General features: G+C 34.3%; 2 protein-coding genes across 3 annotated transcripts; one reads left to right on the forward strand and one right to left on the reverse strand.

Moving 5' to 3' along the window:
- Positions 1 to 1,762: 1,762 nt before the first annotated feature.
- On the forward strand, positions 1,763 to 7,551 carry LOC110868539. Of its 2 annotated transcripts, none has more exons than XM_022117732.2 (11): positions 1,763 to 1,941; positions 2,147 to 2,407; positions 2,893 to 2,958; positions 3,063 to 3,202; positions 3,356 to 3,482; positions 3,933 to 4,087; positions 4,850 to 4,985; positions 5,070 to 5,154; positions 5,867 to 6,120; positions 7,130 to 7,257; positions 7,339 to 7,551. In XM_022117732.2, coding segments are annotated over exons 1-11 (1,452 nt in total). In that variant the 5' UTR covers positions 1,763 to 1,842; the 3' UTR covers positions 7,340 to 7,551. The 2 variants fall into 2 exon arrangements, with proteins under 2 accessions (XP_021973424.1, XP_021973425.1); XM_022117733.2 differs by having other exon boundaries at positions 7,355 to 7,551.
- A 3,794-nt stretch (positions 7,552 to 11,345) lies between these two features.
- On the reverse strand, positions 11,346 to 16,807 carry LOC110868538 (glucomannan 4-beta-mannosyltransferase 2). The gene is made up of 9 exons (XM_022117731.2): positions 16,190 to 16,807; positions 15,817 to 15,915; positions 15,125 to 15,377; positions 13,095 to 13,205; positions 12,867 to 13,003; positions 12,661 to 12,774; positions 12,356 to 12,555; positions 12,071 to 12,268; positions 11,346 to 11,980 (listed from the first exon to the last, which is right to left on the reverse strand). Exons 1-9 carry the CDS (start codon positions 16,520 to 16,522, stop codon positions 11,818 to 11,820), a joined length of 1,608 nt encoding a protein of 535 aa, XP_021973423.1. The 5' UTR covers positions 16,523 to 16,807; the 3' UTR covers positions 11,346 to 11,817.
- Between the last annotated feature and the right edge of the window lie 8,502 nt (positions 16,808 to 25,309).

Below are 25,309 nucleotides of genomic sequence, written 5' to 3' on the forward strand. Positions count from 1 at the left end.
TACTAATTAACATGGTAAGTTACTACAAGTTTTTACAAAATCTCAAGTTCATGATGTAGTGTAAATTGTAAGATTCTGGCTCATGGTAAGTAATGAATGAATTGTTGATCGATTGGTGATGATTTTAAAAGAAAATGATATGCTTTGAAAGCATGGAAATCTCCATTCTTAAGGGGAAACTATGGCAGATTTTTTCTAGAATTTAAACACTAAGAAAAAAATATTTTTAAACAAGTGTTTACAAGTATATTTTAATCGTGATTTTTCATATAAAATTTACCATAATTTTTGTTACAAAAATTACAAATATTGGAGGTTGGTTTTTGATACATAAAAGTGACTAAGTATATATTTAGGAAAATATATATTTAGATGTCACAATTTGTGTAATTACTTGTATATTATGTGTATTAGTTATATTATTTTAGGACTTGAAATAATATAACTCACCAAAATACCAAGAATTATAACACAAAATATTACCAAAATTCCAAGAAAACAAATATATAATCTATACCCAAAATTTGGATAAACCGAACAAGGAATGTGGAATTTTATATATATTCCGGAATTAAGTTCATATATATTTTGACAAATAAATTAAACGGTATTTTGGAAACCAAAGAAACGGAAATTATGATTTTTACAAGTGACACAAAAATATATCACATTTTTGTCAAGAAGAAAATATGTTATTTTGAGTAAAGAAAATATATATGTTTTCTTAAACAACTAGAAAATATAATATTTTTGGAGAAAATATATATTTTCTTAAGCAAATTTAGAATATATTATTTTTTGTGGAGAAAAATGGATTTATAAATATTTTCTAAGTTAATCTTGAAAATATATTATTTTTAAAGTTTATATGAAAATATAATTATTTTTGCCAAGGAAGGATTATAGATAATTTTCTATAAAAGATTTCTTAAATATATATATATATATATATTAAGAATATATATTGGTGAATTTTTATTTGATTAAAAATATTATTCCGGAAAATTTAATACGAAAATTAAGTATAAGAATACTTAATAAATGCAATAAAATACGTATTCTCGTACGTATAAATACACACCGGAATAAACCACCAAAGCTTGGCAAAATACACAAGTCTAAGAATACAAGTATAAGTGTACCCATTCTTTGAGAAAATATTCATGGAAGGTTTACAAAGTAAATAAGTTAAAATATATTATTTTAACAAATATTCCAATAATTATATTTATATAACTTGTTAGAAAATCTAATATTTATATAAATATAACTATTTATGTATTTATTAAAATTTAAACGAACAGACACAAACGTTCAGGAACATAAATAAACGAACATAAAAGAATGTTCACAAACATAAATGAACGAAAAAAAGGGGTGTTCATGTTCATTCATTTAATTAAACGAACAATTTTTTTTGTTCATGTTCGTTCAACATAACGAACTTCCCGCCGAACAAGTTCATGAATGTTCGGTTCATTTACAGGCCTACTTAGAAACCATTAGGTATTGAGTTCGATTCTCACAAGAGAGGTTTTCCTAGATTTATTGGGTTTTCTCCTGGATTGGTGTATAGGCTCTATTGCCTAGTGAAGATGAATATGACCGGGTGATTTCGCTAGTGACATGATAATACTTCAGTGGTCCGTTAACGATTCAAATTTCCCGTTCAATTTTTATTTATTTATTTATTTATTTGGCAATTTACTCTTTAAGAATTAAGAAAAATAAGAAAAACCCGGGTTTTGACCGACCCGAACCCGAAGCATGGAGGGACTTATGTAATGTGTTTCAAACTTCGTCACTCCGTAAAGAAGAAGGAAGAAACCCCAAACCCTGAAAATGTCGATACAATCGGAATCAGTCGCCGAAGAAGAAGAAGTAGAAGAAGAAACCGGATTCAATCAGTTAGCTCAAAACCCTCCTGCTCCCGCTGACGAGGTAACCCCCCAATTGAATTTGATGCGAAAACAAATTTTCAAGAAACAACATTAGGTCTAAAATTTGATTGTTATGTGATGCTGATCATCCTCTGTGCTAACAAATTCTATATAAAGTCTGAAACTTCAAAGAAATTGGCTCATATATAGATAGTGTTATTACAAGATATTATATACTAAATTGCAATGTTGTGTGTGTGGTGCAGTTATTTGACATATCAACAACAGTTGATCCTAGTTATGTTATATCATTGATAAGGAAGCTTTTACCACCCACCATGAATAATAATGCCACTGCTTCTTCTGATGACAAAATCTTGGAAAACAAATGTCACATCATGGATGGTAGTAGTTCTAATGACCATGAAAATAATGCGACGGGTCCTTCGGTTGGAATTGATTCTTGGGAAGAACATGGATGCATATTATGGGATCTAGCAACAAGCAGAACCCATGCTGAGTTCATGGTACGCGTACCCGACTACACTGTCACGCTATATGATACGCTAGTATCTTATCTGATTTACTTATATGTCATATGTGTATGTGTATGACATCTGGCGCGAGTCATACGTGAAGCGCAGCTGAGGCACGATTTTGTGCGGTTTAAAACACAGCTGAGGCGCGCGCCTCTTGTATGGGGCACTTTTTTGTGGTTCAAAATGTTATACATATAGCTACAAAGGTTGTACATGTAGGTAATTCATATATATGTTAAAACATATATTGGCTAAATAATGATGCTAGAAACCTATAAGAAATATGTAAAAAAATTATATAACAAGATGTGCCTCGTGTACAAAAGGCGGCGCGCTTTTGCACTTGGCGCTTCACGCCTCGGCTTTAGACCCTATCATTTTTGTGCACCGCGTGCTTTTTAAAACCAAGATTTTAATGGCAACTTTGTGTTAGTTATACAGATATTATTAATCGGTACAAAACTCATGTGTAGGTTCAAAATCTGGTTCTTGAAGTTATTTTGGCTACTCTAATGGTTTCCCAATCACCCCGTGTCACGGTATTTACATTTTCTTATTTTTTTTTTCAGTTAAGTCTTTATTTTTTCTTAACGTAAACATATGCTCAAAATTACAGAATTAATAGATTGAGCTATATTTGCAGGAGATTAGCCTTGGTATAATTGGGAACCTTGCTTGCCATGAACTATCACGGAAACAAATTGCCAATGTAAAAGGATTAATTGAAATAATCGTGGATCAATTATTTGTAGATGACACTCCTTGCCTATGTGAAGAGTTTAGGTAACTTGATTCACTTCTCGCTTAAACATCAGAATTTCACTATTGGTATAATAAAAAATGCACGCAGTTAATGTACGTCCCAACTGAATGCCATTGTTAAATACATAACACTAAATATTGATCCGATATACAATTTTTCATATCGTCTTGTAGGTTGTTAACATTATGCCTCCAAGGTAGTGAGGGTGTAACTTGGGCTCACGTGTTGCATTCTGAAAATGTTCTGTCGCGTATACTATGGATTGTAGAAAATACATTGAATCCACAACTTATAGAAAAGGTAGCAAATAATATTATTTTTAATTCCATTTTTTATTCGGTATATTAGTTACGATAAGAGTAAAAAGCCATTTTCGTCCCTTTTGCCATTTTCATCTGACTCATTAACTCCATCCATTTTTCTCCGTTAAATGAGGGGTAATTCCGTCTTTTTAGATATTTTTTTATTAAAATAAAAAAACACAATTAAGAAATAACGATCCACCATTGTTGACCGTTATGACTTTTCTTCTAAACAATAACAAATAGGTAAAAAGACGAATATACCCAAATGGATGGAGTTAATGAGTCGGACGAAAATGGCAAGATTTTAAACCTTTTGGATTCAGATGCGAAAAAAGCAAACCTTTGGATGAAAGTCGCAAAAGTGGTCAAACCTCATATACGAAAATGGCATTTTACTCTTAAGATAATTTTCCAATATATTTAACACAAATTGCATTTTTTAAAGAGTGTAGGTTTTCTGTTAGCTATATTGGAAACCGAAGATGACGTAAGAGCTCTTCTTCTCCCACACTTGGTGAAATTAGGTCTTCCAAATATTTTAGTCAATCTATTGGCGTTTGAGATTGGTAAACTGGAGGGAGACGAACGACTATCTGAAAGGTACACCATGTTCTCTTATTTAACTAGTATTTTCTATTTTGTTCCGCCGCGCGTTGCGGCGGCATCGAAACTTAAAGTAATTCGAACTTATACCGTCAGATATTTGACTGGACTCTTTTTCTAACAAAATCTACGTTAAAACGTAGACCAACTGAAAACACACATGAAAACAAGCACGAAAATGTATTATATTTGACCTGACTAATTACCTAGAAAATTTACGTTGAAATGTAAACCAACTTGGATTTATAACGAAACGTACTTAAAAATAAGCACATAAAAAATTGTGTGGTTTTACGTTAAAGAATGGTACCACGTGTTGCGGCGCAGTCGAAATGTAAAGTAACTCGAATTTATACCGCCTAGTGAAAACGTATTAAATTTGACCCAACTCGTTTCTGAACAAAACGTAGACCAACCAAAAACGTACCAAAAAATAAGCACGTAAAACTCGGGGGGTGGGGGGGGGGTGGGTTAAAAAGACATTTTACAAAGTTTTTAGAAAGTTGAGGGGGTGTAAGTGACAATGCTAAAAGTTGAAGGGTTGAATAAGCAAAAAGAAAAAACAATGAGTTAGATGGCATTGTTGTAAATTTATTAAAGAAAAAACAATAAAATATAGAGGTGTCTTTGGTTCTATTCGTAAGACACCCTCTTTTGTTATATGTATGTATAATGCTAACTCGTCAATTATCTTAACTTCGTTAGAATACAATAAACTAATATTCATTGTGTTATATAACTATTTTTGTTATTTATTAGGTACTGTGTTCTTGATACGATTCTTCGGGCTATTGAAGTCCTCACTGTAATTGACGGTTGTGCCCAAGAACTTTGTTCCAGTAGGAAACTTTTTAGTCTACTTGGCACTTTGATAAAACTTACCGATAAAACTGAGGTACGTAATATGATCAAGTTTATTTACAACTTGTAAGTTCTTTTCATTTTGTTCTTTCTAACAATTTAATTCTTTTCAAAACAGGTGGCGAACTCATGTGTTACAGCTGCGGTTCTGATTGCGAATCTTTTAAGCGACTCTGAAGATTTGATTATAGAGATAAATCAAGGTAGTTAGTTCCGTTACTCAATTCCGACATCTCAGAATTCATTTTTACCCACATGATTTGGTAGTCTGAGGTTCATTGGGGAACACTAAAAAAGTGGGGAACAATGGGGAACCGACTCAAACGAACTCCGATTGGACTCATTCCAGCGGCGTTGGAACCGGCTCGCCGAACTCTAACTAGGATCTCTTAACCCTAAACCCTAAATCATAACCCCTAAACCCTAAATATATTAGGGTTTGGCTTTTAGGGTTTTGCTTTAGGGTTTAGCCTTAGGGTTTATCCTTAGGGTTTAGCTTTAAGGTTTAGGGTTTAGTTTTAAGGTTTAGGGTTTAGCTTTAGGGTTTAGATTTAAGGTTTAGCTTTAGGTTTAGCCTTTAGGGTTTAGCTTTTAGGGTTTAGCTTTTACGGTTTAGCTTTTAGGGTTTATAGTTTAGATTTTACGGTTTAGCTTAGGTTTTAGCATTATTTTTTAGCTTTAGGGTTTAGAGTTTAAGAGTTAGGATTTAGGGTTTAGGGTTAAGAGATCTTAGTTAGGGTTCGACGAGCCGGTTCCAACGCCGCTGGAATGAGTCCAATCGGAGTTCGTTTGAGTCGGTTCCCCGCTGTTCCCCACTTTTTTAGTGTTCCCCAATGAACCTTCCCCTGATTTGGTATTATTATTATTATTAAACTTACCTCAAATTAAACAGTGACACGTTTATATGCGTTCCAGATCTGGTTTTCTTGCGGGGTCTTCTGGATATCTTCCCTTTTGCTTCTGATGACATAGAAGCCAGAAACGCATTATGGGACGTAATTTCGAGATTCCTGGCTCAATTTCAACAAGGGGAAATGAACGCGATAAGTCTTTATAAATATATATCTATTCTAGCGAGTAAATCGGATTTGATAGAAGAAGAGCTCCTTGATCACCAGTTAGCTTCTTCGAACAACGATAAAACCACTTCTGCTATACGAACCGCAGCTGTATCCTTTAGAACATTGATCAATAAACTGTTCAGTTTAGATTAAGGTTGTAAACGAACCGAACGCTCAGCGAACAGTTCGTGAACCATTTGGCGGGAAGTTCGTTCGTGTTAGTTCGTTTAATAAATGAACGGGCACAAACAAGAAATTTCGTTCGCTTAGTTAAATGAACGAAAATGAACAGATGCAGTGTTGGTTCATTTATGTTTGTGAACGTTCGGTAACGTGTTTGTTCGTTTGTGTTCGTTTATGCTCAGCTCACTAGGGTTTTTAATTTTTATATTTTATTTAAGTACTTCAAATTTCCCACTAATAAAATATTTAATAAATATTAGTGTCTTGTATATTACGTTGCATATCACTAGGGTGGATCTATGTAATGTTTGTGATAAGCATGCTTATTTTATTCAAAATTTAATATATGTTCGTTTGGGTTCGTATGTGTTCATGAACGTTCGTTTGTGTTACCTAAAAATTAACGAACAAACACGCTCATTTCCTTAATGAACGAACAAGAACATAAAATCTCGTTCGGTAACACGTTTATTTCCTTATTTGTTCGGTTCGTTTGCATCCCTTAGGGGACCCGGGGTGGTTCACTAGTGATGGGTTCTAGTGATGGAAGCACCCAATCAAATCATGCCATGTCAGCACCCAATATTCTAGTGATAGTGATAGAAATGTAGTGGGGGTGGTATCACTAGTGATGGGGATTCCAATATACAAGTATTAATGCACAATGTACAAGTCATACCCTATCAAAACTCAAACTTCAACGCGTTGTGTGGTTAACGCGTTAGATATATAACGCGTTTTCAAGTGACTGGCGGCGGTGTGCTTTTCAACCATCACGCGTGCTCAAGGGGAATCACGGGACCGCCCCGTCCCCTCTTACTTTAGATTATGTGGGAAGGTGAAGGACATGGTTTGACTTTTTGAAGTCAAACCTGTTCTTCTCTTTGTTGTTTGAGTTTCACAAAATCTTGTTTCCCTTGACCATTTGCAACAGCTGAAAAGAATTGACTTTATTGCAAGTCAGTGGTTGACCACAAAGGACCGGGTCAGCCCTACCAATGAATATGTGGTCAACGAACGAGATCTTGATAGGTTAAAGGACTGCTGTCGTAAATATAGCTAGTAAGACAATTTCTCTTTTCGTATACTTGTTTTTATTCCTGTGTAAATATTATAATTATTATTTTTCTTTTGCTTGCTTAGGAACCGATCAATTTTGGAACCAGTTGATGATTGAAGATCCGAATGTTCATCAGAGAACATGTTTAATTTGATTCTATTGTATCAATTTGTAGGTGTTTACCTTATGCTATTTTTGGTGGTTCTTTTGTTCCAGATCTGACGAGCTTGGCTTGTGCATGTGCATTGACGGTTGTACATTGTTTTTGATTCGGGAATAGAATAGGAGTAGACGTATACATGGGCAAATGTCACAAAATAACATTGTGAATTCGCTTCGGTCTGTTTTGGTGGATTAGGATCAAATACAAAGGATCCTAATTGTAAGAAGTGTAAGAAGGATTTATAGAGTGACAAGTGTCCAATAACCTAAAAAAACCCACTACACAAAAAAAAACCCACTACACAAAAAAAACCCTACTAAAAAAAAAAAAAACCTTAAACATCCACCACCACCCAAAACCTAACCCCCCCCCCCCCATCACCCACCCTAAAAAAAAAAAAAAAATTTTTGCCGAGGGGGTGGGGGTGGGGGTGGGTGTTTAGTTTTTTTAGATTTTGTTTTAGGTTTTTTTTTTTTTTTTTCTGAGGGGGGGGGGGGGGGGGTTAGGTTTTTTTTTAGGTTTTTTGGGGGTGGGGGGGGGGGGGGGTTAGGTTTTTTTAGGTTTTTTGAGGGTGGGGGTGGGGTGGGGGGGGGTAGGTTTTTGGGTGGTGGTGGGGTGGGGTGGGGGTGGGGGTGGGTGTTTAGGTTTTTGGTGGTGATGTAGTGGGTTTAGTTTTAGGTTATTGGACACTTGTCACTCTATAAATCCTTCTTACACTTCTTACAATTAGAAGCCTTTGTAGAATAACTTGACCCTTGAGTTTCATACATTAAGTTTTGAGGAAATGTATAAACTAAACTTTGAAAAAAGTATTTGTAAGTTGATGTTGTTACTATATGCGACTTCCATTTTGTAAAATTACGAGATACATAAAACCTGGTCGCTAATCAATTTTACGACGTTAAATAATGTTGCTATATCTGGCATGGGTTTATAAGATATTAAGATGGACTAGTTTGGTGACAGGTTTCAACCAAAGCTGCACCGCTTTGGTCTTAAACGTTTAAATGGGGTTTTTTAATTTTTTTTAAAAATCATTTTAATACTTGTCGTATTGTGACGTATTTTGCCATTACAAGTCATTTTACGAAGTTTATGGTCTATTTGGCACGTTCCGGATAAGTTCGGTCACATGTGTGGCCGTATTCCATGATTTCATGTGATTGTGTTTTGATTTCACTTGTAGTCCAACGTGCCGTGTTGTATGTATACACGTCCTACCGGATCAGTATTTGATGTATTTTGTTATTAAATGTCGTATTATGACGTTTATTGTCACTATTGTTCCGTACTATCGCGTAATTTGACCGTACGGGCCGTGTCGGTGACATTCGGTATCGTGACGTTTACCGTCTGTAAGTGTCGTATTAGTGCGTAGATTGTCTGTAAGTGTCGTATTAGTGCGTAGATTGTTTGTTATGGCGTATTATGTCTCCATTGTTCGTATTATGGCGTATTTTGGTCGTATGGGTCGTGTGGGTGAGATTCGGGCAGGCATGACAAATGATAGAAGCGCATCTTTTGAACAATAACAATCACAAACACACTTTTGGATTACAACTGATTTAATAGGATTACAATTATACATACTTAACCTATATTTTGAACATCTTGGAAAACATTAAGGTCAACGGGTGGGTACACTAGCCTTCGATATGCGTCGATTCGATCCTTGTATAAGTCATGCCAGGTTGCTGCACTCTCTGTTCTTTTCAAAGTCCAAAGATAGTTTAGGGGAGGTATTGGATATTATTCTTCAAGTTTACATGGATGAAATGTCCACCGTCGACGAACACAACCGTAGCCACTTGATGAGGTTCCTCAGCTTCAGCCGGTACACTCACGTTGACCGTTATAAATCAACTTTAAATTATATATGTTTTATAAAAATAAAACAAAAATCTACAACTTTTCAAAAAAAAAAACACAACCAAATACAACCTAACAACAAACCAACACCCCATTTTTTTCACCAAAACTCATTTTTTCCCCCAAAACCAAAGCGCCACGCCGGGGGGGGGGGGGGGGGGGTTGTGAAAATAAGGTTTGGATGTGTGAATATCATGGTCCAAATTTAAAGGTTTGGTCAAAGGTTTGTCGATGACGAGGACGACGCGTAACACGCTTGTTCCTTGCAGTGGATGGAGTTTTGTTTCTATTGTCAAAAAAATTTAAATGACTATACCCCGGATGTTTAGAAAACAAAGAACAAAAGTTTGGAAAAAAAAATTATCTGAAAGTGATTTACACGATTTTTATAGAGGGTAAAGTTCTTGTACAAATAATCTTAACATACTAAACATACAAATTGAAGGAAAACTCAAAAAGACAAGGTGACATTTTTGTAATTATCAATAACTATCAAAGTTACTCTACAAATACCTCTAAAAAAACCTAACCACTCCCCCACCCCCAAAAAAACCTAAACCCCCCACCCCCCAAAAACCTAAAAAAAACCTACCCCCCCCCCCCCCAAAAAAACCTAACCCCCCCCCCCACCCAAGCTAAAATGCTAAAAACTAAACCCCCAAAAAACCTAAAAAAAACCTAACCCCCTCCCCCCCACCCCCAAAAACCTAAAAAAACCTACCCCCCCCCCCCCCCCCGACCCCAAAAACCTAAAAAAAACCTAACCCCCCCCCCCAACCCAAGCTAAAATGCTAAAAACTAAACCCCCAAAAAACCTAAAAAATCTAAAAAAATAAAAAAAAACACACACAAATTATTTTATTTTATTTTTTTAACATTTTTATTAAAAAATCGCTACTTTTAGTAGCAGCAAAAAAAAAAAATTTTTTTTTTTTTTTTTTTGCTAACGAAATGTAGCGATTTTTTAATAAAAAATGTTAAAAAAAAATTGTGTTTTTTTAGGTATTTTTGGTTGTAACTTTGATAGTTGGTGGTAATTACAAAAATGCCACCTTGTCTTTTTGGGTTTTCCTTCAATTTGTATGTTTAGTATGTTAAGATTATTTGTATTTGATCTTTTGCCTTTTTAGAGATATCCAAGTTTTCATGAATAACAAAACAAACATTGTGTTTCTTCTGGTGTTGGCTGCGAGTAAATTCATGTTTCATGAGTTTGAAAATCAATGCTACCGAATCACAAAGCTTTGATATAAGTAGCAGCCCATAAAAAGGCCTTGGTTTGTGATTGTTGCGAGTGAACAGGTAGCCTTACATCCTGGAAATGGAAGTGGAAACGAGACCCGTCTACTAGCTAGGAATGGAAGCAAATTCACCAGTTAATGGCATGCGGGAAGACTTGAAGCAGGCCCACATTCTGGTGAGCGGAACAATTGGGTTCCTTGGAAAGTCAACTGCTTCATATGGAGAGCGGTTGAGGGTAGAAAGACTTGCCGGATCATGAGGTGTAATTTATTAGTTGTTCAATGAAATGCCTCTTTATGTTTGTTCTTTTGCTTTTACTTTTCATGGTGTGTATAGGACAAGAAAGACGATGCGTATTCACCTGATAATGATTTGGAGTGTTCGGATTTATTATCATTCAACAAGTTTCTTGATTCATCCGTAAAGACATTGAACCCATCGACGTCTTCAGAGGCCAAATACCTGAATTCTGATACTAAAATCGGAGCGATGGTCACCACCATGCAGCCGCCAACTCCAAGATCACCAACACCACCATCGGTTGGTGGCCTAAAAGGAACACCACCACCAAATATGGAGAGGGTGGCTGGTTGTTTTTGTTTATTTCCATACGTTGTTGTTGCGTTTATCAAGTGTTGCGGCAGGTATGACGTACAACTCAATATAGCAAGCGTGAATAATACTACTTTGTACATATATTAACTTATATGTAACACATAAGACGGTTATGTAACCAAATAACTCTTTTTTCTCTCCCACTTATGTATTAAACACACCATGTGTCAATAAGCACTACACATGATAAAACACAAAAAAGGGACCAAACATTTGTTTAATTTAATGGTATGAAGTTGTACTACAATACATGACTCCAAACAAAGAAAAAAAAGAAGAGTAGAATACAATAGATGGCTAAGTCTTCTCATTGCCACCTTTTCACAAAACATAAACCTAAAACCCAACTCAACATATAATAAATATTTTTTTTAAAACAAAAGCAACTAGGAATCCAATAAAACATAAACATCATTTTTTCTTCCTTCTTCAACTCAATTGTATACTATGATATCCTCTAACAAACAACCTATTTCTCTTATGTCTCCTTAATTTTCACAAACATATCAATCTCCCAACAACTCCAATTTCTTTCCTGTTCTCCTTCTCAACGCGTTAAAAGGTATGTGTTTCAATCACACGAAAGATTGTATATACTGAGAATAAAGTCGAGATGGAAGAGAAACAAGATGTACCATTTTACTTGCTAAGTTTCAAATACCATTTCGAGTTTTTAAGAGCTTGGGACAATGGTTCCCACATATCCAAACCCGACAATCAAGAATGTGATTGTTTGGAGGAATATGTATATAAAGTAGTTGTGCTTTCCGTACATAAAATCATAGCATCCGGTGAAGAACAGGAACACAGCAAATCCAAGCTCCGTAAGATGAATTCTAAACCACCGAAAACACATAGATTTGGTCAAGTTTCATATCTTAAAAAGGAAAGAAATCCTACAACGTATCGACAATGATGATTTTTACCTGTCACCAATATTGAATTTGAACTTTCTTGGAGCTTGTTTGGCGGTTTTATTGTTCTTGAGTGCATCTCCTAGTTTCTCAGTAACGACCCACTCGTTAGATCTCTTGGCGTCAAGTAAACCAATGAATGTAGCCTTGGTACGGTGAAGGGACATGACATTCTCAAAAAGAATCCAGTAGAATAATAAATGTATGGACCTGAAAATTTAATAAAAAAATCACATAACGATATACAAATATACGACTTATATCATACAAAATTTGAATGACTGATGATGATAATACCTCGGAGTTCCAACTGAATTCAAGGTGGTGATGATGCATGGGATATAAATGGCACCCCAGATAGGAACCTCGACTTCAGGGACCAAGATCGTGAGGGGGAGAACGACACAGAAAAAGAAAAATGTGACCATATGAGCGATGATCTTTCTTACGAAGAAGAAACTGTAGATCACATACACCTTCTTGTAAAATGTCACTTTCTGCAACCAAAACAATCAACGTTAATACAATTGATGTCAATTAACATCAAAAAAAGTATATTAAAGACGAAAAGATTGAATAGACAACTTAAATGCGACCATAACCTTGTTTCTAACGATCTCCATCACCATTTTCCTAAATAAGTTGGCTGGACCACAAGACCACCTATGTTGCTGGTATCGGAAGGCTTTGAATGTACTAGGAAGTTCACTTTTCACCTACAACATTTATCAATAATTAATTGTAAGTCTCAATTAAAGATTGTATTTTGCGTGTGGGACTCATTTATAGATAGAGAAAATTTACTAACCTGAAGGTCGCCAAGGTAGAGGAATTTCCATCCTTTAAGACCTGCTCGGACCGCAAGGTCCATGTCCTCGACTGTGGTCCGGTCCTTCCACCCTCCGGCTTCATTAATGGCGGCAATACGCCACACACCACCCGTTCCTGTGGTAATTGCATTCATGTTGTTACCATAATAATTATTAAATGAAACGATGAAAGTTTATCAAAAGGGTTGGTTGATTTTGGTTTTTACCGTTGAATCCGAAAAACGCATGAGTCGCTGACCCTACTTCTTGCTCCACTGTGAAATGGTAATCTAGTGACATCTCTTGCATTCTTGTCAATAAACATTCATCAGAGTTCACTGCATATATTGATCACACATTAATTTTATATTTCCACAATAAATATTGATAAGTACCAGAATTCACTAGCTAATCCAAAGAACTCCACATAAAATATGTAAATATTTATTTTTAAGAACTATTAAACAATTAAAAAAATAAATAATACATATAAATGTGTAAATTAATATTTGACTTGACTTATAATACATGGATTATTGATTTATAACAATGATCACAAGAGGACAGGAGAAAGCTTGTAGCTTTTTTAAAGAATCAAAATTAAAGAAAAAAGAATTAAACTAAAAAAATATTAAAGTGAAGGTGGGACCATGCATTATATGGCCAATGGAAGCTACATTACACATGTCTCTACATCACAAACACAACATGCCATTAAGCACATGAACTCACAGCTTGATTTTTGTCACCATCCCACAAGGAATTATATCAACCACAATTTATACACCTCATCATCTATCTAACCTCTACATCTCATATACAATTTTTTAATAAATTTTAACAACCTACACATAATTAATATTCTATAATGTTACTAACATTGATAATATTATTTTTATTGGTTTTATTAGTAATTGCTAAAACCCGTTATTAGAAAACTCACAGGACCCACAAATACATTGTTAACCGGTGGGACCAGTTTATTTTATAATTAGTTAAAGACACTTGTTTTTATTTAATATATAACTAGCATTTTTTATTAATTATTATATATTATATAACAAATACATATATTAATTCAAGGGAGTAAAATGTAAAATTAAGAGGCCTCGAGTGTCGGTGAGAAAGCAGAATCCAGCAGCTGTACCAACGACAATGCACAGTGTACAGCTTGGAAGCATAAATGCACGTGGAGTACAGAGTGTTAAATTACCATACTACCCCTTGTGTAGTAAAGTTTTTTATTCTTTATAAAGGTAGATCACTAATAAATATACCCTTGTACCACCAACATTTATGCCGGTTATTCTGGTGTGACCAATAAGTTACAATCTCAACTTTTACCACTTCTCGGGTCGTGTTCGTGGTTTAACAGGTCTAAACCGACACGAACTCAAAACTTTACACGAACCTGAACACGACCCAAACTTGAAAACTGTGTCAGATATATGAACCTAAACACGATTTATAAGTTATGAATTTCATATTTTTCCGGATAAAAGATTTAATTTCTTGAAAATCAAAAACTTAACTAAAACAAAGTACGAATGAGTCACCAGAAGACACGAAGTAGTGCAATTTATTAGAGTCACGATCGGACGGCTAGGATGCCGTGATTGGTGGAGTCAAAATGGACCCCACATCTTTTTCCGGTAAGCTTGAAATTTAGGGGAAATTTACACCTTAGATCCTTGTACTACACTCTTTTTATAGAAGTGATCCTTGTACTTTCATATTATGCTCTGTGAAACTTTCTAAAATAGACAATTTGCACCGAATTGGTGTCTGAATTTTAGAACTTTTAGTGGCAAGCATCAAAGATATAAAAATATCTAGTGTATATATGACAAGATATGTTTTTTTATTAGGTTGGAAATTGTAACGGTCATTTAAATATTATATATTATTGCACTATAAATAAATATATCTCTGTTGGTTACATTTATTTGTTGCAGATTTTTTTAATCAAATTTTATTATTACACTATTATTATTATTTTTATTAAAAGATTTTGTTGATATTCTTTTTTTACAAAACAGGGGGTGAGAGTGTGAGACCAGACCACCGACACTTCTACAATCTATGAGCAAGTGTGATATTTTCTTTTTTTTCATATTTTTCTTTTTTTCTATTATTTTATTTTTATAATAATGGGGTTAGTAAACTAAAATTAGCAATTACATAGTCAAGTATTAAACTACTTAACCAACATTAAGAAAGGGTTAACCATGGTTTAATTGTATAACAAAAGACTTACCAAACCGCCACCGAGCTTGAACAAGGGCGATTTGAGGGTTGAACTCAAGGAACGGGATGGCTCGACGGAGAAAATCCGGCTCTGGCCGGAAATCGGCATCGAAAATGGTCACATAATCACAGTCTTTAACATAATCATGCTTTAATCCTTCTTTAAGCGCCCCGGCTTTGTAACCCCCTCTGCTTTCTCTAATTTGATACCTAATATTAACCCCTTTGCTTGCCCATCTTTGACACTCTTTCTCAATCATATCCTAAACACAATTTAACCAAAAATATTGAAAAAGTTAAAATTATGTAATTCTAATTTATTTTTTTTAGAAAACAAAAGGAAACATATGAATATGGGCATTAAATGTAACATGGGTAAATGACTAAATTCTCTTTTTTTTTATCAATCACACCATAAGAATGACATTAAATGTAAAATGGGTTAATTCAACAGTTATAGTAAAAAAAACTACTTCAAACCCCAAACCAATTTACCCAATTTGGGTACAATTTTTAGATCTTGAAAGTTAAAACCACCAAAGATAACCAATAAAGAAAAAGATGTAATCATTTTAACTAACTAAAAAGGTTGAACTTGAATATAACCAACAATGATTAAAACATCCTTTATCTTCCATGAGTAGCATTACATATATACATACATAATCATGTATACAGATTTGTAGGCTTCATGAGTTGTACCTTGATCACAAAGTCTGTAGAGTCATCAAGTACTTGTATCACGAGCCGATCCGACGGCCATGATAGATTACAAGCCGCCCCAATCGAGATCTTGTATACCTGTGACGTCATCATTCATTCAACACATTCATCAAAATGAAATTGACAAATGACAATCCTTAAAACGTCATAGTCGATTTAAAACCAAAAGGTCGTGAGTTCGAATTGTGCATCTATAGTCATATAAAATTTAACAGAATTGATGAAATCGACAAATGACAGTCCCTAAGGATCGTCATAGTCGATTTAACACCAAAACGTTTGTGAATTCAAATTATGGACCTATAGTCATACAATGTTTTAACAACAACTGGGAACCGACAAAGTGACAAACCTCTTTCTCATTAAACATAGGGATCTGAATCAACACCATCGGAAAAGCAGAGTTTCCGATCTCCAAATCATCCCGAATAGGCTCCCAATTATACCTCTTCTCAGGCTTCTTCCAAAACAGCTTAACAAGGATAATAACAATCCCCATATACAACCGTTCAACAAACAGCATCACCGTCATGGCCAAACAGACATACACAGCAAATTGCAACAGTGGGACAATCAATGGCGCCTTAATAAGGTCCCATAGCATCCCAATTTGGGCCGCAAGGTCCACCGACCCACCCGGAAAGTTATCGGGTATCAAATTCTTCCCGGATACTACGTCTCCCATCTCGAACAACCCGAAACAGGATAGATCTGTTGAGATGAGGTTAATGTGAGTTTTCAATGTTTGGTTTTCTTATTTTGTTTTTCTCTCTCTAGTCTCTACTTCTCTGGTTTCCTTTCCTCTGCTTGCAGATTATGCCAAAACAGAACTGCTGCTTCTGGGTTTGTTTTTCTATTGAATTAGAATAGAAAAGAAGCAGAAGTGTGTTGTGGCATTGCTGAAGAGAGGATAGGAAATGGTGAGAGTGCAGGTAGAGAGAGGAAGATAGGAGTGAAGTGAAGGAGAGAGGGAGAGAGATTGAGGTTTTTTATAGTCATTTTTTTAACTTTTTATTTTTGTGAAATTGTTTATTAATACTGACTTAACACTCTACCTTCCTCCTTTTTTTTCGTTTATGATAGTTTGAGTACTTTTAGTTTGTGTGTGTTTGTATTTTTAGGTCTCTAGTTTTGGTATTTTACGTAGAGGTTGTGATCTGTTGACGGTATTTTGTATAAATTTCAGACGAAAGTGTCTACTATGTTTTTTAAGTGTATGCAACTTAGATGAAGTATAATGCAAATAGTTATATGATTTACTATTTTTTTGGTTTTTGTGTATCCGAATATTGATTTCGATAGTTTCGTAAAGTGGTGGATCGGTAGATGTACGAATAGATAGCTAATCCAATCTCATAGTCAGCATGAGATGATGTAGTCGTCACTATTATTTTTACAAAGGGTATACTCTTTTATTATATCAAATGTCAAAGAAATGTAACGTCTAGAAATTGGTATATTAAGAATGTTTTACGGACATCCAATCGCATAGTCAACATGAGATGATGCATTCATCACTATTGTTTTTACAAAGGATGTATTCTTTTATTATATCAAATGTCAAGACACATAACGTATAGAAATTTGTGTTTTAAGAATGTTTTACGGACATCTAATCTCATAGTCAGCATGAGATGATGCATTCATCACTATTATTTTTACAAAGGCTATATTTTTTTATTAGATCAAATGTCAAGACACGTAACATCTAGAAATTGGTGTCATAAGAATGTTTTACGGACATCCAATCTCATAGTCAACATGAGATGATGCATTCATCACTATTATTTTTACAAAGGATATATTCTTTTGCGTAGCGGTTGCGATATGTTGACAGTATTTTGTATAAATTTCAGACGAAAGTGTCTACTATGCTTTTTAAGTGTATGCAATTTAGATGAAGCATTATGCAAATAGTTATATGATTTACTATTTTTTTTGGTTTCAGTGTATCCGAATATTGATTTCGACATTTTTGTAAAATGAGGTATCTGTAGTTCAGTTGTACAAATAGATAGCTAATCCAATCTCATAGTCAGCATGAGATGATGTAATCGTCATTATGATTTTTACAAAGGGTATATTCTTTTATTATATCAAATGTCAAAGACATGTAACGTCTAGAAATTGGTATATTAAGAATGTTTTACAGACATCCATTCTCATAATCAACATGAGATGGTGCATTCATCACTATTATTTTTGCAAAGGGTATATTCTTTTATTAGATCAAATGTCAAGACACGTAACATCTAGAAATTGGTGTCATAAGAATGTTTTACGGACGTCTCAAGTGTAATCTATATATGCATGGAACCCCCAAATATTTTAACATAAAACGACAAAAACGTATCTACGCTTGTTTTTGTTTGATACCGACACGGTGATCTGTTATAATAATGAGATCTATAAGCAAAGAAACAACAAAACGGATATATCATACATCATATCGATGGGATTCTTCACACAAAGAGAATTCATGATGAAATTCACTACTTCACATTCGTAGCAATATGTAACCGTCTAATTATGGATGTTTCTTTCCGTTTATAACTTTAGAACAAAATGCATGAACATTAATAGTATCATATGTACTAAAAGACTCATTTAAAAGTTTGCCATTTTTATAAGCATAGGTAGACAGACCTCAACTTCATTCTTATAGATATAATTATTGGAAGTGTATGTGCATATATTGAAAGTTAAGGGGTTAAATCTTTAAACTTTAAGAAGGCAGGGGTCATAGTGAAATTAGTTATTACATAGGAGTCAACGGCCAGTTTCCGGCTGCTAGGTATAGAAACGACGTCGCAACGTAAGAATATTCCGGCGTATAAACGAAGTCCTATATAGTATATTAACAAAATCTTTTTCATGTTTTTTATTAGCTATTATATTTGGTAATTTATCGTTTCACACAAGAAACGCATTTGATTTCATTTTGTTTAGTCCCACTAATTTACTTTCTACTTTAAATTTTCTTTAATGGAAAAGATATTTTCGATTCTGTAAAAACAAATGAAACGAACATTAAGTTTTCCTTTATGTAAAGGCGTCAACGTTTAATATAAAACTAGCAGGATACAGCAACAAGAATTCCATCGATATGATTTGTTTCGTTATGCTATCGATACACGCTACGCACACTTCGCAACGGGATAGACTGATTTTAAATAAAAGTAAAATAGAGACATAGATGCAATGATAACAATAACATTTCGATTGGTATAGGTTTGGTTCGACACGAGAACGATATATTTTGTAAACATATTAGTTTTTTAAAAGTTTTTAAAAAGATGTTCCAAACAAAATAAAAACACACTTAATATCTAAAAATAAATTGTTTTTAAGTAATTTATTGTTTTATTACAAAAACCTTAATACGAGGTGAATCACATGTAATTCCTACCCCGTAGCCTTTTAGGCTACTCGGTGTAGGCTTACCGCTTACGCCCCCTGCCATATCATCTCCATAGCACCGCAAACATCGTTGTGGGTGGCTTAGACATCTGCTTCACAAACATCAAAGGAAGAAAAGGGGGCCACATTCATGTTATTTCGTTTGTTTAGTTTTATTTTTCTTTTTTAAAATAAAAATTAGTTAAAAAAGGCTTTATTTCACAGTAAATGTTAAAGAGAGATGCTATTATCGCCCTAAAACCTATGTGACACTGATATAACGTGTTTATCCCACACCATAATAGCCTTAATGGCTAACATGCTTAACCAGTCAACTGATCTCAGTATTCTTTTTAATGATTTTTGTAAACCTAGTTTGGATGACATGTCAATTTTTTTCACTACAATCAAGTTCTTGTCACATTATTAAAGAAAAGATTTACAACCATTTTTGTCAGACCACCTCGCCACAACATGGAGCTTAAGTTAAAGGAAACTGTTAGATATTTTAGTGTAATCGGGGATTGTTTTGGTGATCAAAGCGGATAATAATACACATCAAGCAAGTTAGGAGGTGCGGGAGTGCATGCTTATTTGAGTTATTATAATTCGAAGTGTACGGACGGAGCCCGTACTCTACGGGAGTTCCAGGGGGCAGCGCCCCCTTGGCGGGGGTCAGGGGCAGCACCACTAGGCAGTTACACCCCCAAAAATCCCATTTTCGTAGGCATTTTTCTGGTCACAATTCTCTGGTTCAGACATTTCACGCAAACACATACACTGGTTCATTTCTCAAAATCAGAGTTGTATCCGATTGAATTATTCGAGTGAACCACCGAAATAATTTGATCTGAGAGTGACATCATGCCTCTCTGATCATCCGGCAAACTAAAATTCCCCAACAGAAACCCCATCCTTCACTACCGGACCATGAATCAACGATGGGACAAGGTGGTATGACGAAGTGAAAAAGTTATTACAAAGCAAAGCCGACGCCATTCCCAAAGTACGTCATGATGTTATAACAAGTAAATTTCTCGACCCACCTATTGACAAATTGCAGAAAAAAGGATTAAAGGCCAAGCAACCATAGATGGATTGTTCAGGAAGAAGCTTTGGGTTGATCATATCTATATTAAAAAGGAAAAACATGTTGATTCGCACAATAAATCGAATTTGTACCTTGTTTCTATGATTTCGTAGAAAGGTTGGGGTTGGTGTGATCAATGATGAAAATTTGATACCAAAAGGTGGTTTTTGATCGATGAAAGAGTTAGGAAGAGGAAAAATGATACTAAAGATATCAAAAAATAGGTAGAGATTTAATGAACTTGTAACAAAAAAAAGTAATTATATAAGCATATGAGGAGACGAATCAACTTAGTATCATTCATCCTAAGAGGATATGGTGTGATGATAAGGTACATTCGCTCTATCCAATAGGTGGATGATTCAAATTCTGCAAGGTGCAAGTATACAAGTATTTTAAGTGTATGTTAGTTGGCGTAAAAAAACCGAGTTATCATCCATACAATTATAAACATTGTGAAGAGATTTCGTATTTTGATTTAGTATCAAAGTATTCAAATAGTTTGTCAATATTTTCTCAAAAATTGGTCACCTGATACACCATATGTTAAAACTAGCGTCATCTCTATCGTTTAGCAGCTGTTACCTTCCATCATTGTTTTAGTGCCACTTTGTAAAATGTGTTTTGTTGTTTTAGCAATGTCACCAACCTCCCATGTTAGTATCATCACATTCTTCTTGAACATCCAAGCAAAACTCGTCTTTTCGGACCGACCAACATCACCACGTCCACATGTCGTGGAGCTTTTCACTAATAATTTTCCTATACATAGTATTCTTTTACCATATCTGCTTTGTTTTAGACATGTGTAAGAAAAATCGCATATACTAGTATACTAACATTTAATTCCAAATAAGGGATGTGTGGATTCTTGAGAAGAGAGGAGCCATGGTGGATATAGCATAATTTTCTTTAAGACACTCACTTGCAATCTCATAAAATTTTGACACCAACCCCATAAAATTTTAAAAGGAAGTCTCATTGAATATATGTTTAATATTTTAAAAATATTTCAATTATTTTCCAACCTATATAAACTAATCAGGGCCGGCTTGGGCCAAGTGCAGAGTGGGCCATCGAACAGGGCCCACACTCTCAATGGGCCCATAATTTTGATTATATATAGATTTTGTGTATATATAGTTTTTTAGCAAAATCTTAAACATCAATGGATTAATGGTCTGGTGGTTTTCTTCAATTATTGCATAGAAGAGGCTGAAGTTCGAAACTCGTTCTTTACCCTTTTTTTGGGTTTTCATCAACCTATTCTTTAGGTTTTAATCTCTTTTCTATTTCCCACCAGCTTTCTTTTATTTTTTTTTCTTTATGCCTCTTGTTTTTATTCCCTTTAGTAAATGTCACCCATTGTTTTTAGTTATCCCCATAGCTTTCTTTTATTTTTTATTTTCTATATGCCACTTATTTTTAATTTTCTTTCAGTAAATGTCACACAGTTAAACACATAATTGTTCTCTTTTAGATGTTTTATATAACTAGATTTGTAATATACTTTTAAGTTTTATATATACAATATTAATTTAGTAACTTTTTGTCTAAAAAGCGTATTATAATGCACTAAGATCTTAAACATGTTTAGTTTTGGTTTATTTTGGGCCCTATATATCGTCATATTATTTATGTTTTATAAGTTTATAAATAGGCCCTCTTCTTCTCTACTTGCACAGGCCCCTAGAAGGCTGTTGGATTCTCGGAGACGGCCCTTGTCACTTTAATAATAAGAAGACGCGGGTTCTACTCTCGGCGTCCTCAGTTTTGTTTTTCATTTTGTTTTTCTTATCTATTTATTAAATGCAAATGAACCCAGTGACCACTAGGTCCTGTACATAAAAAGTCATCCTTAAAAAGAATATTTAAGGGCCCGTATTTTCTGTTCGCACAGGGCCTAAAAATTTTCAAACATTTTCGAAGACGGCCCTGAAACTAATTCACAAGTATAAAACAAATAAGCTTACAAAATTCCTATCAATTTTTCTTAATTTCTTCACCTCGCTTTTGCAAAATGTAAACTTAGATCTGTCTTTCATAGCAAAATTATAAAGGTCCGCTTTGTGAGTGAAATCGCTGGACTCCCGGGCCACAAACCTACAACATTTTCAGTTTTCACGCTTATTTGAAACTTATCAATGAGAATAGTTTTGAAGTCATTATACATGTGAAACATTATCAATTCAATCGTTATTAGGTTAATCATTTCATACGTTCAACATAGTGTATCATATATAACATCGCTTGTTAATACTTGTATTTCAATTATTTAGAACATACATTTATAAATAACGCGTACATATTAAACCATAACATTTTCAACAAAACATTTGTGAATCATTTTAACCAGAATTCCAATCAATAATCATTCATTAAAACCCTTAATAGTCGCAATAAAACGTAAATCGCGTAAATCATAATTAAGCGTAACGTTTGGGACTTATCGAAACAACTTAAACATATTAACACTAAGGGGCTGTTTGTTTACCTCTTAATGAGACTCTTAATGGTTCAGACCTCTTACTGGTTCAACATTGAATGGTTCAGACATTTGCCTCTGAATGGTTAAGATTAATACAGAGTCTGAATGGTTAAAATCTCTAATCTGAATTGGTCAGACATTTGCCTCTGAACGGTTAAGCATTATACAGGCTCTTAATGGTTCAGACCTCTTACTGGTTCAGCACTTAATGGTTCAGACCTCTTGGTTCAGACCTCTTGGTTCAGACCTCTTGGTTCAGCACTTGACCATTCAAATGTTGCCAAACAGCCCCTAACCTTTTTAAACATTAAATTTGCACAATTTGATCCCACTTTTGCCATGCAAAAATGGCCCCAAACCCCTAAATTTTTCTCCAAGACTTTCCTAATTTAACCCCCCGCCCCCCCCCAACTCTTTTTCTTCACAATTGCAACCAAATCACTCCCAAACCTCAGCCCAATTCGTCCCTCTCCCTTGTATTGAATAATTTTTTCTTTCCAAGAAATCCAAGTAAGTTATAAGTTAATCGTTCTTCATTTATTTCCTACAATTCTTTACCTAGGCTATTGTACACAAAGCTATAGTGACTTCTATAAAATTAAACAGGTGAATCAACTCACGAAACCTTTTTGTAAGTTAATAGAGGGGAAATAATATAAAAAACATGAGAGATTGTCATTTATTTAACAGTCTTCACCCACAAACTTTTCAAACTATTAACTCAATTGACCAATGTTAAAGATGTCTACTGTCGTAAGTTGTAGTGGCGTGCATTGGTCGGTTTTGGGCACAAAATAGGTTTCTTTGAAGTTGTTTGGTTGTGTTTTTGGTTAATAGTTTCGGTTTTCACGAATAGTTCAATTTTTTTAGCTTTTTTGGCTTTGCCACTTGAGCATGAAAATTTTTGGACCGAAATATTTAGTTTTATCGTTTTGTTATGTAATCCAACCTGACTTGAAAAGTTAATACTTTGCGATTGACAACCGACATCAAAAAATTTACACCCCAATATGTCCACTAACAACATCTAACTCCATTGTTCCCACATCTTCACCACCCATCATCACCATCTTGGTCATCTTCCTCAGAACAATCAATCCAAAATTTCTTAAATGAATGCAACATGATAATGATGTCATCACTCTTTTGCTGTAAATGTTAAACAAGAATGTAAGATGTCATCACTCTTTTGCTGTAAATGTAAAAAAAGAATGTAATCAAGGTTATTGTTGGACGTGATACATTTTAGAGTTAAATGCTTGGTTGGTCCCTGTGGTTTACAGAAATTGCTGACTTGGTCCCAAGCTTCAATAACTATAGAGTTGGTCCCAGCTTTTGCACTCAGGTGGTGCTTATTACTAATCTGTGTTAAATTTCTCAGTTAAATGTGTGCGAAATAACTAGATTGACCCTGAACAATTAAAAAAATAAAAATATATATCTTCTTAACTTCTTTAACTCTACATGTTATAATATCTCACACGCCCTAGCTAGTGCATCTCATCCTTGTCTCTCTGTTTTTTATTAGGGTTTTCTCTTGTTTAAATAACTCAACAATAATAACTAATATTAAAACGTATATACTACGAGTGAACAGTAAAACAGAATCGAAAAAGAAGTTCATGGGATGTTGAATGGAGCCATTAATAAAAGTTGGAGAAAAGTCCATAAACATGAAGCATCATGTGAATAACAAACACGAAAATGTGACATGTCATCCAAAAACATGTAAAGTGGATGGTTATTAAATGCATCATGTGACATGATAATTTGTTTTGATTAAACCTTTTATATGACACATGTATTGTTCAGGTAAGAAACACACTAATGTTTATTATGATATAACATTTAACAAAAATTAACTTTTTATACTAGAATTAATAAGAACATTTAACAAAAAATAACTTTGTATACTGGAATTAATAAAATGATAAGAAAAGAGGCCGCTCGTGATTCATGACTAAAATAGCTAAAAGATATTATTATCGCAATTCTCATCTATCCATTTAGTTAATAGTTAATAGTACTAGTGGGATTTCCTCACGCTACGTAGCAGAAATTCAGTTGGTATTGATCAAAAACTAAGATAATTTCAATACCGTTGTCGATGTTGTTCTGTTGGAATCGTTTCGGTTCATCACAGTGCCAGTACGACACCGATACTCGCTACAACTTACAACACCGAAAAATAATAAAATTTATATCTAGACCTAGATAAAATAAGCATGTCGCATATATATTCTCGAAATTTTATAAAACATCTTATTAAAAAATTTAGAGAAAAATGCAATTTGCGTCCATGTGGTATGTGTGAAACATCAACCTGAGCCCCTAAATTCATTTTTTGGTTTTTTGAGCCCCTGAGCTTATAAATTCATAACAGTTTCGTCACACTTCCGTCTGTTTGACTGTTTGAGCCAGGGGTAAGACCGTCTTTTGGATTTCTTTCCCTTCTAAAAACCCTAAAATTCATTATTAAGCCCTATGTTAAACAG

Source organism: Helianthus annuus, chromosome 7, assembly GCF_002127325.2.
Source record: "Helianthus annuus cultivar XRQ/B chromosome 7, HanXRQr2.0-SUNRISE, whole genome shotgun sequence".
Classification (NCBI taxonomy): domain Eukaryota; kingdom Viridiplantae; phylum Streptophyta; class Magnoliopsida; order Asterales; family Asteraceae; genus Helianthus; species Helianthus annuus.